This window comes from Limulus polyphemus, unplaced genomic scaffold, assembly GCF_000517525.1.
Source record: "Limulus polyphemus unplaced genomic scaffold, Limulus_polyphemus-2.1.2 Scaffold2121, whole genome shotgun sequence".
In the NCBI taxonomy this organism is placed as follows: domain Eukaryota; kingdom Metazoa; phylum Arthropoda; class Merostomata; order Xiphosura; family Limulidae; genus Limulus; species Limulus polyphemus.
This window is the reverse complement of record NW_013667731.1, coordinates 142,469-156,658: the sequence shown is the minus strand read 5'-3', so window position 1 is coordinate 156,658 and position 14,190 is coordinate 142,469. Positions and strand designations below refer to the sequence as shown.

The 14,190-nt window shown below is 37.0% G+C and overlaps 1 protein-coding gene across 2 annotated transcripts in view; it reads right to left on the bottom strand.

Moving 5' to 3' along the window:
• The window catches only part of LOC106466013 (protein NipSnap homolog 3B-like), a 47,521-nt gene extending 34,084 nt beyond the window's left edge, over window positions 1-13,437 (bottom strand). Inside the window, exons 1-3 of one of the 2 annotated variants that reach the window (XM_013926262.2) lie at window positions 13,373-13,437; window positions 10,396-10,708; window positions 2,380-2,538 (exon numbers count right to left, since the gene is read on the bottom strand). In XM_013926262.2, the coding sequence (XP_013781716.1) occupies window positions 2,380-2,538; window positions 10,396-10,708; window positions 13,373-13,387 (487 nt within the window). In that variant the 5' untranslated portion in view covers window positions 13,388-13,437. Of the gene's footprint in view, window positions 1-2,379; window positions 2,539-10,395; window positions 10,709-13,195; window positions 13,328-13,372 lie in introns of those variants that run through there. The other variant, XM_022393974.1, reaches the window with a different exon arrangement.
• Between the last annotated feature and the right edge of the window lie 753 nt (window positions 13,438-14,190).

The window sequence follows — 14,190 nt, the reverse complement described above, 5'->3', positions numbered from 1 at the left end:
AACCAGTCAGCCTATAGGTGGTCTTATGGAACACCTAATTTCTACAAAGCCTGTTCCAATGAGAGGCCGACCCACCAATAAGAGTTGCAAAATGAGAACCAATCCAACAGAACCTTGAGTTATTACCTGTGGAACATGGTCCAAGATTCAAAAACAAGGAGCCCTGCACCATGTGACTCCTCGATGAGAAACACAAGATACCACCATGGAATTGTCAGAGTGAAGCCTGATGATTTTCCCCTTAATAATCTCAGACCATGAAGCATTGCCTTTTCAAGAGCAAGAAGGATGAAAACATTGTGTAGGGAAACCTCATCATGTGTGAGTAGACACGAAATTCCTGACTGTTTGTATATGCACCCCATTCCTGAAGCAAGGCATTTGTGAAGAGATGGAACTCTGGACAAGATGGCAACAGAGGCAACCCATATCTGAGTAATGTCTTGACTTAAAAAACCCCTTGAGATCGAAGAATGATCCTGACTAAAGAAACTGAGGAATCCAGTGAAATAAAGTTTATGATCCTTTGGTCACATAAAGACCATTAAAAGGATCTCTGTGCTCTTGTCCCAAAGGCATGAGGGCGATTCGAGTGATGCCCACAATCCCAAAGGAAAAAGAACCATTTGGGCAGTGGGAGAAGGATAGATGAGTAAGAGTCAGGTTTCCTGTTTCATAGCATGGAGCCAGATGGGAGTCAGGTGAGCCCAGCTGATAAACGTGATGTAAAAAAAAAACCCAGACTGATGACATATTGAATTGGAGCAAGAATGTTTCAGCTCTGAGAATGAAGCCTGTCTTGGTTGTTTCTGAAAGTAGAATCAGAATGTTCTGACAAGTGACAAGATGGTGCCAGTAGTAAGCGGTAGTCTATGGAATGGTGTGTGCACAGCACTATAGAATGGATGTGACAAGAATAAACTCGTGCAAGGAGCTGACTACAATTAACTTGGACATCCACTAAAAAATGTCAACTCAGATTGAGGAATAAGTAACTTGTGAACCTTGGAGAATCTATGCATTGATATATACAAGATTGATGACTTGACTCCAATCTCCAGTCTTCATAGGCCCAACAACCAATGGGTATAAAATCTTGGAAAAACCATCACGACTTTCTCACTACCTCTAAACCAACTAAACTCTGATAGCCCCAGAACTAAGTTCCAACTCCTAAGGATCTGCAGGAGATGGAAACCCTACAAGTTGGGTGGATAATAGTGGTGAAGGTGTGAACTAAATGACTAATCCTGACTCTGAGACCTGTAGTGTTCCTAGATCTGTGACTATGGTTACCACATGTCCAGACATTCTTGGAGCCGAGCACTCACAGACTCCGAAGGCATATATGATCACCAATGCCACTGGCGGTGATCCAACTGAGCAGCAGAACCCTTGGATATTCCGGGTACCAATGTACCAAGGAGCTGATTTCGGAGGTTGGGACCCTTGATTAGGTTTGGAACAATGACCCTCTGTAGGAGCTGTTGAAATTCAAGATGCCAACAACAACAGGGATGAAGGTATAGGCCCACAATAAAACCAATGTGCATGCTAACAATGGTTCTAGCTCATCATCAATGAAGTTAGTGATCCCAAGAGTCTTCCAACAAAGTGCAGTGTAAGAAAAAGAAATGTTGGATTTTAGAGTTGTAAGTCCATAAACTTACCCTATCCCAGCAGGGGGAATTGATCTATTCAGATTAACTACAAACACTGCCTTAGAACCCCTAAATTCGAGTAGCTATCTGCTGTGTCCACCATAAGGAATTGAACCCTGAATTCCAGTATTGCAAGTCCGTAAACTCACCACTGTTCCACAGGGTGACTGAAAAGAAGGTGCAAGAAAAAGCGAATCTAAATTCTCTTCAGAATGTCGAGGATTGCCCTCAACTGCAGCCTCACGGGCCCCCAGAGGAACACCACGGAACCAAATAATGCCTCCATCTCACTACAAATTAGATCACTGACAGTCTCAATCAAGATTGACTCCCCAATGTTAAGGTAAACTATCAAATGTTACTGGGTTAAATACTAAGTTAAGGCAAACTATCAAATGTTACTGGGCTAAATACTAAGTTAAGGCATAGGTATTTACTTAGAAAAATCATCAAATTTCACTAGAATCATCGCTTAACTGAGAAGTAGACATAGATATTTACTTAGAGAATCATCAAATTTCAATAGAATCATACATTAACTGAGAAGCAGACATAGCTATTTACCTAGAAAATCATCAAATTTTACTAAAATCATCCACTAACTGAGAAGTAGACATAGATATTTACTTAGAGAATCATCAAATTATGCTAAGGAATAAGTTCTAATTAACAAACTGTAGAACTAATTACACTAGTTAGTATCATAGGAGTTATTCACCCATTTTGTGGGGAGTGTTAATCTGACTCCATGGGAAAAGGCTCATCGATACATTATCTTGCTTCATCCAGGCTGGAGCAGCTTTACTTATGTATGCCGACAACCATTCTGGATCAGATGCTAAGTTTTGTCGGACACTCGTACGATGTATATAGCTATCTAAAAATGAAAAATCAATTAACTTAGCTAATCATTATTGATATAAGGATTACCCTTACAAGTAATAATACCATCTCATCATTTATAGCTTTCAAAGCACACTGCAGATTGCGAAAGATAGAAATTGAACTTATCCAAAAACTTCATTCTTAGAAGAGTAAGATCTTTTCCTTAGTGACTTCGAGAAAAAATCACTTTGAATAATTCAAAAGCTTATGAAAATGTTTGCTGAATTTACAGGTTTAAACATCACATTTAATAACATATATTTCTTATAAACTACCAACCTACATGTTAAATGTCACTTTCTGAGTCATATACTACACAATACTGAGATCATAGTCTTGTCTCCAATACCCAACTATCTGAATATGCTGCTTGAAAAGTGGGACATTCTCTTCTACTTAACTTTCTTATAAAAGTTCCCAAACAAATATTTCATGAATTACTGATGCTTGTGAGAAGACTAACTTGTGTGGTAACCATGACTATCACAACTGCTAGCCTCTCTGTAACTTTATTTCTATATTATTCAAAATGTATGTAATATTATCGCACTTTAACTGACTAACAATTAATTTTTGACCACCGTAAACCCATACTTTAAAACAGAAACATTTTTCCATAGGAAATCAGCCTTGCATGGTCTCTTTGTTCTGATGATATTGTTGGACTGAAAATTAGTGGAAGATGACCTTCATATGTTGTTAGCATAACTTTCCCATAAGAATACAGAGTGGTCATTTTGCAATCATGTATATGATTGGCTAAAGTTAAATAAGTATCATTTTCTTATTGTCTGACTGGGTATATGTGTGTGTGTGTGTGTGTTTGAACCTGTGTAATTGGTTGAGTTTTTTCTTGGTCATCATACCATTTGTTTCTGTGCAGTAAAACCTAGTTCGGGTGCAGTTGAGTTAACTGATACAAAATAGTCGATCAAATAAATAGTATTATTTTTTCAATTCAATTGTGTTGTTGTGCACAGTGTTTTGGTTTTCTTCCTCAATTTGCACCACTTAACCCATGTTTGTTTTTACAACTTAAAGTTTATCTCCAATACTCATTAACTGCTGTACTCTCCATTCTTCAAAATCACTGCCAGCTAGATCTTAGTGTTGCTCTGATTACTGCATGCCATTCTTTACCTATCACACTCATCAACAAAACATCAGTTCCTCATACATACTACACAAGGGTGCTAATCTTTACAATACCTGTAGTGTGGACACGGGGCAAATTGCACACTACAGCTATTACTCGACTACCAGGGTTTCTTCCTTTGCCCATCTAACCATTGGCAATATCTGTCTCATGACACTCTCCGCTTACATCTTTTATTCTCCACTTAATTGCCCTTGGTGATATCTGTCTTGTGATATGTTACCTATGTCAATGCACTCTCTATCTTGGTACTGTATATAAGCACCTCCTTCAGATAATATTGTCACTTTTTCAAGACTGACTCAATCCCAGTCTCTAACACCAGCTCTCAGTGGAGAAGAAGGCGATAAATCAAAAATGTATTTCCAATAATACTTATGCCAATCTTCTATGGACACACCCATGATCTATGCAGATGCTTTCTGTATGAATAAGGCACTCACTGGCCCTCCCAACTTATCAATGTGGGATTATAGCTGTAGTTGTGTTTGGAGGTAAGTATGTTTAGGAAATCAATATTTCCCTAGTGGGAGAACCACACTACTTCCAGAACAGGTATGCTATTCACCCGGATCTTAATTAATGTACTGTGGGTGGAATTTTACAGGATGTGTAATCACTATTATCCAGGCCCCAACCAGATAGCCTAGATTCCAATACTCTGGGTTGGAATTATAGGGCCATGGTCCCTATATACCATGTTGATGACTAGGGCAATTGGACTGCAATCTATCTATCTAAATATATATATATATGAGTGGATCCCTATCTGTAGCTATAGCGTGATGCATTCTGAACCAACGAAATCCAGATGAGAAGGTAAGCAACATTGAAGTGGACAAACCTTCTCCTCAATCTGAAGAAGTATGAAAAGCAACACCTTAGACTCGGAATGACAGGATCACACATGCCTTACTCAACCTGAAGAAACAGAACTTATCTGGTCTGGAATTATGAACACTCATCCTCTCTCCCCAATTGTGTGAGCAGGGTAAATTCCACTTGCCTCTGGAATTATGGGGAGAATGTGGAAGAAACTGTGCTCAACCAAGGGTCCAGGATGGGACCACCCTGCCTTAAGAATTAAGAAAAGACAATGAACCCTCTTCCAAGAACAATGTACTGATCCAATATTGATCAAAAAGAAGAGCCACACTCAACCCAACCAGACAGTCGAGTGTTAAATCTGAATCAGTATTATGAGTAGGCTTCCACATAGGCTTGTGCCTCTCCTATCGACATCTGGGAATAACACATCCAGGGACCCAGGTAAGAGGGCCTCCAACTTCACTGTCTTTTCCAGGTGTGGAGTAATTCACTCAGGAGGAAAAGCCTCTGTCCACCACCCCAGTGACTGGAAACTGGGTGTGATAAGGATCCCCTAGTTCCACTAGTAGAATATGAGTAATACACACTGTAGAGTCCTGAAGAACAGTGCAATAGCTGAACTGAGTTCTCTAAATTTTTAAAAACAAACTGGCCCTGATTTATTCAATCCAATGATCGGGAGGGACAGGCAGGATCCCTCTATGCTTTACTCATGATAGTTCATGAGTGGAAGTCCAGCATAGTACAGTAATACCAACCAGTCAGCCTATAGGTGGTCTTATGGAACACCTAATTTCTACAAAGCTTGTTGCAATCTAGATAAAGTATATTGAGTTAGTGGTTGCTAGTGTGGAATTGGTTCTAAAAAAGCACATTCACCACAGAGTGGGATCCTGTAAAAAAGAAATAAAAGACCCTGAAAGGAAAGAAGAGACAACATTAGTAATGAAGATACTCATATCTCCTCATAATCTAGCAGATGTGGTTAAGATAGCTACAGGGGGCAGTCAAAAACACTCAAGAGGAAGATACTGCCAAATCATGCAAATAATGTGAGATAAAAGTATTGTAGGAGGTCCACATACCAACTAGCACAATGTTCTCCAGCAGGCATTTCAACCGGGCTGCTAAGGACATAGAAATGTGACAAATCTGATTAGACATGGCTCATAGAAGTCTCCTTGCCTCCAAAAAGAATTCAGAATAAACAATATGGATCAATTTTTGTACCCACCTTGACAAAGTAATCAGGGATAAATCTGGAAAACTGAAGGATCCCAGTGAATAAAAAGTCATTGTCTGGCACCTCTAAAGTCATAAGTGCAAACAACCTAACACTTCAAGGCCCTCACTGAACATAACAAATGATTGGGATCTGATTGGTCATAGATGTGAGAAAAAGAGGTCAGATGTATCTGTAAAAAGGATTTATTACTTTCCCTTGCTGCCAGTGTCTTAGGTAAGAAGGACCAGTCTGGGTATAGAAGGACATAGGTAGAATGACAAAGCATCCTGTGCACATGCAGTGCAAACAACACTGACCAGAAATGTCCACAGGCAGGCAGCAACATAAAATAAACCTTAAGGGAAAGGTGATACATGGTACATGATTCTAAGGGCTCAAACAAATGTTGAGAAAGAGCATATAATACCACCTTAAAATCCCAGTTACGTAACTGGAACAGTCGTTTTGGATGAAGGACTCAAAATGACTTGAGAGGGCACAGAGGTACTGCAGGAGCAGAAACCAGTGCTGAGCCAGCCAATCCAGTGCTATCAACAGAACCCGACAAGGGGTTGAACAAATCATAGCTAGTACTCTGACTCACATAGGAATCAGAAGGAGGGCATAGAGGTGCAATCCCATTCAGTCCTTACTCAATGTTTCTATTGCCATGGCCAAAAGTGAGGTACTGGAAAAGTTGAGTGTTTCAAAAACTGGCAAATTGGGAAATGCATTAATCAACAGTGTCCTTAACCAAGAGAAAATCCAACAGAATACCTTGTGATGCAGCATCCCTTCTGTCAGGAGAATTCAGTTGGGTCGAGACAATTGATCTGCTACCAAATTCATCACCCCAGAAAATGACAAACTAGTAGAACAATATGATGGGAGTGGGCCCAATAAGGAAGATCCAAGGTCTAAAAACAAAGAGACTATGACTGAGTGTCCCCTTGATGGGAAATGTAAGACATCCCCATGGAATTCTTGAAGTGAAGCATGATGATTTTTTCCCCTTAACAATTCCAGAACTTGAGACATCGCTCTTTGAGCAGCAAGAAGTTTTAAAACATTGTGTAGGGAACCCTTAACATCCATCCATAAGCCCTGCAATTCCTGACCATTGAGATAAGCACCCCATCCCTGAAGTAAGGCATCCGTGAAGAGATGGATCTCTGGAGGAGGTGATGGAAGAGGAACACCTATCATAGCATTGTTCCAATCTAACCACTACTTGAAATCGAAGATGATGATCCTGAATAAGGAGAGCGGGGAATCTAGTGAACTGCTGTTCATGATCCATTGATCATGTAGAGACCACTGTAGGAATCTCATGTGCACTCATCCCAAAGGAATGAGGGATTTGAGTGATGCCCACCTCTCCCAAAAGAGAAAGAACCATCCTTGCAGTGGGAGAAGGAAAGGAGAGTAAGAGTTAGCCTGCCTGTTCCATAATGTGGAACTGTATGGGAGTCAGCTAAGCCAAACTGGTAGAAGTGATGAAAAAAATACCCAGATTGATTAAATATTGAATTGGAGCAAGAATAGATGTCTCAGCTCTGAGAATGAAGGACGCCTTGGTTGTTTCTGAAAGAAGAATCTGGTGTGACATTCTGCCAACTGACGAGATGATGCCCGTACTAACCAGTTGTCCATGTAATGGAGTGTGCACAGGCCTAGAGAATGAACGTGACAAGAAAAAGCTTGTATGATTCAGCAGAACACATACTGTGCCGCTGCTAGTCCAAAGGACAGAGTCTTGAACTGCAGCACCTTTGTGCCCAAAATGCAGATAGTGATGGGACAACTCCACTATGGAAACATGCAGATAGACATTGGCGACATTGAACTTGGTCATCCACAGTCCTGGTAAAAAATTCCTATGCAGAGTGAGGAATCGTGAACCTTAAAGGATCTAGGAATTGATGTAAATGAGGAAGATTAATGACTGGATGCCAATCTCCTTTCATCTTGGGCACAACAAACAGACAGGAATAAAACCCTGGATGAACTGGGATGACTCTCTCCACTGCTCCTTGACCAACAAATCTATTCTGGGTACTAATGGACTGAGGGGCTGATGTCTGGGGTCAGAACACTTGAATAGGGGTGGAACTATGAACCCCTGTAGGAAACGAGGAAATTCGAGAAGGCAATAATGACAGGAATAAATGCAGGTGGGCAGCATCAACCCTTGATTCCAATGACTCTGGAACACCCACAAAAAACAAAGGTCAGAGAAAGGTGGCTTCATGTAACTCATGCAGGGTGGCAACTAGTAAACAAACACCCTCCAACAATGCATCTCTACCCTATGAATCCCAACAGCATACCAGTCAAAAGACTATGTAAAGTGCAGAAGCTGACAATTGAACCAGAGATAGGTGTTAGCAATGATCCCAACTCATCATTAAATTGATGTGGCAATCACTGAAAAGCTTCTCACAAAAGTTGAAGTGATGATAAATATCTTAGCACCATAGTTAAGGTCAGACGAATCCTAGAAAAATGAGATCTATTCAGGTTGACCACAAACTCCATTCTGGAACCCCAAATTTCTCAAAGCAGGTCTAATCTTTGAGAGCCTAAATATGTGTCCACCTGGCAGTGTAGGCTAAAGCATGTTGTTCCGACAACTGTGGCATACATGGCATAACTGTCCCTTCATGTAACTGAGCAGTAAACCTCCCTGCATGAACTGCAATATCAAGGGATGAAAGGAATACAAAGCATTCGCCTTAGACATTTCTGCCATCAGGGAAAGCACAGACTCAAAAGCAACTGGAAAAGGACCCAAAACATCACAAACTCGATTTACCAACTGAAGAAAAGGAGTCGGAGGTGGCTGATCCCAAGTTGGCCTCCTGAGAAGCCGACAGAATCACCTGCAAGTGCAGCCTCAGCACTCACTAGAGAAACATCACTAGACCAAATATGTCTCCAACTCACTATTAATAAGAACACAAACTGCCTCAACTAAGAGTAACTCCCCCCCCCCTCAATTGTTGAATGATGCTAGATATCAAGGGTGTGATAGGAAAGACCAGATTTGCTTCGTGGGAAACAATAATTCAGGATTTCACGGTGTATTTCAGCTTGCGAAACAAAAACTTTTTTTTATGAAAAACAACTAGGTAACATGAAGAATGCTCAATGCATTTCCAACTGGCATAACAATTTTCTATATTCTAGAGGAAAACTTTTTTCTGTCTAAAGTGAACATTCTGATTTTTCGATGTCCTTCTATAAATATTTCATATAATCAACTTCAAAATTAAGCTCCCACTTCTTCAGGATGCAATGTCAACCTACGTTTCACTTAGAGGATTCAAACCTTCATGTACTTACACATGCTCAGAACTGTAACTACCTGATTCCATTGTCCTTCTCACACAGCACTACCAGAGTTTCTTGTTTCATTCAGAACTCTTGTCAGTATTTTTTCTAAGTCATTATGCCTTCAGTCATCGTAATCCATTTCTTTGGTTTGAACTTGAACATCTAACTTTTTTATTCAATATTTCCAAACACTTATTATTTCATAATGTTAGTTTTACTAGTTTTTGCTAAGAAATCTTCTTTCAATGGTCATGAAGATATTTTTTCTGTTCCTGTCACCAGAGGAATTCTTTACTTGCATTTAGGATCTTTCACAAATGAGTCCTTAAAGTATTTGTTGTCATTCATTTCTATCAATATCCTCTACAGCCAGTGAAGTCTTACATGTCATTTTATTCCAGGAATATCTTCTACAGTTAGAAAAGTCTTAGATTTCATTCTCTTCCATGAATATCTTCTACAGTTAGAAAAGTCTTAGATTTCATTCTCTTCCATGAATATCTTCTACAGCCAGTGAAGTCTTACATGTCATTTCTTCCATGAGAATGACATGTAAGACTTTTCTAACTGTAGAAGATATTTATGGAAGAGAATTCCATGGAAGACTTCACTAACTGTAGAAGATATTTATGGAAGAGAATGACATCTAAGACCTTTCTAACTGTTGAAGATATTCAGGGAAGAGAATGACATGTAAGACCTATCTAACTGTAGAAGATATTCATGGAAGAGAATGGCATGTAACATTTTTCTAACTGTTGAAGACATCTTCCAGGAATATCTTCTATAGCTAGTGATGTCTTACATGTTGCACCATCACAGAAATTTTCCAGGACTATCGTTTAAAGAACTAACTTCATAACAGAGCAGATACATGTTATATGTACATCCAGTTACTTCCTCCCAGCATTTTATTCTAAATATACCCAATTTAACATCCTCCTAGCATCTTATCCTATGTATACCCAACTTAATTTCCTCTGAATCTGCTTTATACCTCAGTTGAAATTATCTCTTCAATTATGGATTCATGCAGGTACTTTTGGAGCATGTTCACACAGATGTGGGAGGCCAACTGAAAGAGAGCATAATCTGATATTGAGATAAAAATAGTCTAAAACAGAATTGGTGACAATGCATTATGAAACCCAGGAATTATAACAGTTAAATATCAAAGAAAACTTTACAAACATGTACAGATAAATACATATTTGAAACTTGTGTTAACTGTTAAGAATAATAAATATCAAAAATTCATCAACAAACATTTTTCACAACTCAATAATATACAAGCTTCAGCATACCGTATTCCCAAATGTGAACAACTTCATTTAATCCACCAATTTCTGACGTCCAATAACCAATTAATTTTGAATGCTTAGTACGCAGATGAAAATTTTCTTCGGTCAACTTCAAGAACTCCTTAAAATCTTTTGGATGTGATGTGTATGTGCGTAATTCATATATCTTATGTTTTCCAGAAAGTTTAGTACAGTGTTGAATAAAATTCACACCAAGATTTGGACATTTTGGAGATGTGTCTGTAAGTCTCATAGTCATAGAACATGGCAAACTCTGTACATTAAGTGCATGTTTCCGTAACCAAGGGAAGAACTTCTGAAAAAAAAAAAACATAAATGTAACAGCTATCAAATAATGTTGCTCTTTCAGTATCCTAAAGGTAAATATAGTGTAGCTCCTCAAGTAAAAAAAAAAAAACACAAACTACGATATTACTGCATTTCACTTAAACAATTATCAACTCAAACAAAGTTCAAATTAACCCTCAAAAGTTGAGCTTACATAATGCTCAACTAAAGAAAAAGTAAATAAACATAGCAATAAAACATTATAAACATGACAATAAAGCATTACCTTACAAATATAGCAATAAAACATAATAAACATGACAATAAATCATTACTTTCCACTAAACAACCAACATGTCAATATCATATCAACCAACAGAAGCAAAAATGTTTATAATTTTAGAAAATTAGAGAAAAGTAATCATTTTAAAATCAGTTGTCATTATAAAGATCTTGAAGAATGGTATTTTTGTACTTAACAATAAATTCTAAAATGACATCTGAACATGACTCACGAGACTGACACTTTCAAACAAATACACTCTTCCAGAGCAACAGTGTTTTTTAGGTAATGTTTGTATGGCATTATTTGTTTTCAGTCATCTGCAATGCACTTTCAATTAAAATGATACACTGTATGAGATAAAAGAACTTAAAAAAATCAAAAATTCAATGTTCATTTTCTGAAAAAAGATGAGCAAATAGTTATGGCTACTTTAGAATATTGAATAATGAAACTTGCATTGTATCAATTAGCACCATAGGCCAAGGATAAATAGCAATCTTATAAGCAATTTTTTCTTGGCAGTCTACATTGACATTAAATATTAACAACATTATTAAGTTACACCTCTGTTTGTTAATAAATTTTAGAATGGTAATCGAGGCATTAGAATAGACCACTGCTCTATTTTCAGAAGTTCAGTTGTAAATTTTTTGTTGCCAACTAAAACTGACAATAAAAGTTACTTGTTTATCTCCAGCTTTACACAGTAAAATTTTCTTAACATAGTGTAAAGTTTGAGTTTCGGTGTACCAGAACATATGTAAAAACAGTTGTCCTTCTCTATACATAAATGTCTACAGAAAGACTAATACACATCATAAAAATACTCCTTTAATTGTATTTGCATGTTTATACTGGTACTTGAATGGATGTAAAACATCTATCAAAAATGGGTTCAAGTAGTGTTTATAAGTGTGTAGTAAATTATAAAGGCAATATTTGGATACAGAAACTTAACAATTAAAACACAGTCCCTATTTAAATTATTAATTGTTATTCTGATTTCTATTATTTTAAATTGTTATAATGTGTCAAAATATTAAATATTTCACAATTAAGTTTCAATAAAAAATTTCACTTACTTCTTTAATGCATTATGAAACAGTGAAATAATATTATTATACTATAATAATTAATATTCAGTATTTTAAGTATAAAAAACTCATAAGTGTAAAGAGACCCCAGGATCTCTGGCTAACATGAGTGCTTTACAACTAAGCTGTACAAGAATACAATCCATCCCTGTCAATTTTCACTTATAAAGCTCCTCACTGAAGTATGATCACCTTACTAAATTATGATAACAGTGGCATTCCTCTGTGATAAATAAAAACAATGCCTTAAGTTTTAAAAGTTGTGAAATTTAAATATGTTACAGAAAACCAACAGAGCTTTAATAAGAAAAAGAAATTGTGTCTCTAGGTTTATAATTGCTAGAGGAAGAAAACCTAGAAACATTTTTTAAGCACAAAATTACACAATGGGCTATCTGTAATGTGCCCACCACAAGTATCAAAACTACTCAGTTTTTAGCAGTTTGACACCACAGACTTACATCTGAGTCACTGGGGGAGGAGAGGTGACAAATTAATTGTACTTCCAAAGCCATCTTCAAATTCAAATATGTCACAGAAAATATTTGCTCTGACATGTTGGGTAAAATATTATTTCTAAACAATTACTAATTCTTCCATGCAGGTTAAATATAATAATAATAATGAATCTCCAAGATCGTTTACCCACAAGGGGGCATAACACACAAACTTCAACATGTGCTATAATTAGAAAACAAACATTCCTTGCACTTCTAAGGTCACTTTCAGGTTCACCCAGAAATTGAAAAATGAAGTTTTAATAAAAGAAGGTAAAAACTGGGAGTCTCCAGGCTTTGGGAGTGCAAGTAATATGTAAGATTTTCTTTTTTTACGACATGCTGAAGCTAATATTAATAAATTTCATGCACCTAATGAGTAAACGACCCATCCATGACACGTGATAACAGTTTGGGTGGTTTTTCCTTTTGTAAATAATCTGTTTTCGTTATGATTTATAAAATGTGGAAAATATCTACTTTTAATATCATTTTATTCCTCATCTTGCTTTCTATACCCATAATATTTTTGAATATGTAAACAGGAACTGGCAACCACGATCGACATCAACCTACGTAAAAAGCCTTAGTTACACTAACAGTAATTTGAGTACAGAAAAAGTGGGATAAAGTTCTACCTTCGGTTACACCTGTTGAACTGAGGCGAGTACGTATGTTGCACTGCTATATAACATAGTAACAGTCATAGAGAGCCCCAGCTGTTAATAATTATTTCAGACTCGTAAAAAGTTTAAAAATTTAGAGGCTAAATCTTTACTAGTTTAATTAAATTGCTTAATTAAAGGTTTCCTTACATTTAATATCATCATAGTTTCCACTTGCTGCTACGACCCCTTTCCAGAAATACTTTCCTTCGAAATGACGATATAATAATTTAGTAAATTACTAATTATTATTATTATTAACTTGTTTTATTTAATTTCCTCGTACATTTGATAAGCTAGCCTTTATTGCTCTTTGTTTTCTTTTACTGTTTTTGCTTTAAGAATTTTATTTACAATATATGTGCTTGTTTTTTGTTGTTTTTTTTCAAATAAAAAACAGTAATTGAAGCTGGAGCCACGAGATAATTAATTTCGGTAAATGTTAGTTTTAAAAGCTATTCATTAAAGAAATATATTGCACCCAATTTAGTAACTAGAGGATATTTATGCTAAGCATTTTTACTTTCTATTCAAGCTACTTCTCATTATAATTCAAACTATCCTAAAATAAGGCACGACTTTGTGTTCAGTTAGTATGCCAGATTGTGCCTGATAGTATGTTTGGTATATACTAATTCCGACAGTGAAGGAATTGTGTTCTAACACAGTATAAGGAATTAACTTGGCAACATATAAATCAATTGAAGTGTGTGTTGCGTCATCGAGGTCACGTGACTGGTGTGGCGCTACCTATTTTCTAGAACTATCCTGTACCTTGGCGAATGCTCTAATATTTACTAGATATAGGGTAGTCTACTATATAAAAGAGGGTGACAACGTGACGGGATGATAATGTGTGTGTGTAGATAGTGAGTAATTGAACTGCAGTCAGAAGTATTATTGACGTTCGTTGATATAGCGTTTGTTTTAGCGCGATTGTTGAAATTGTTTGTTTGTTTTGGAATTTC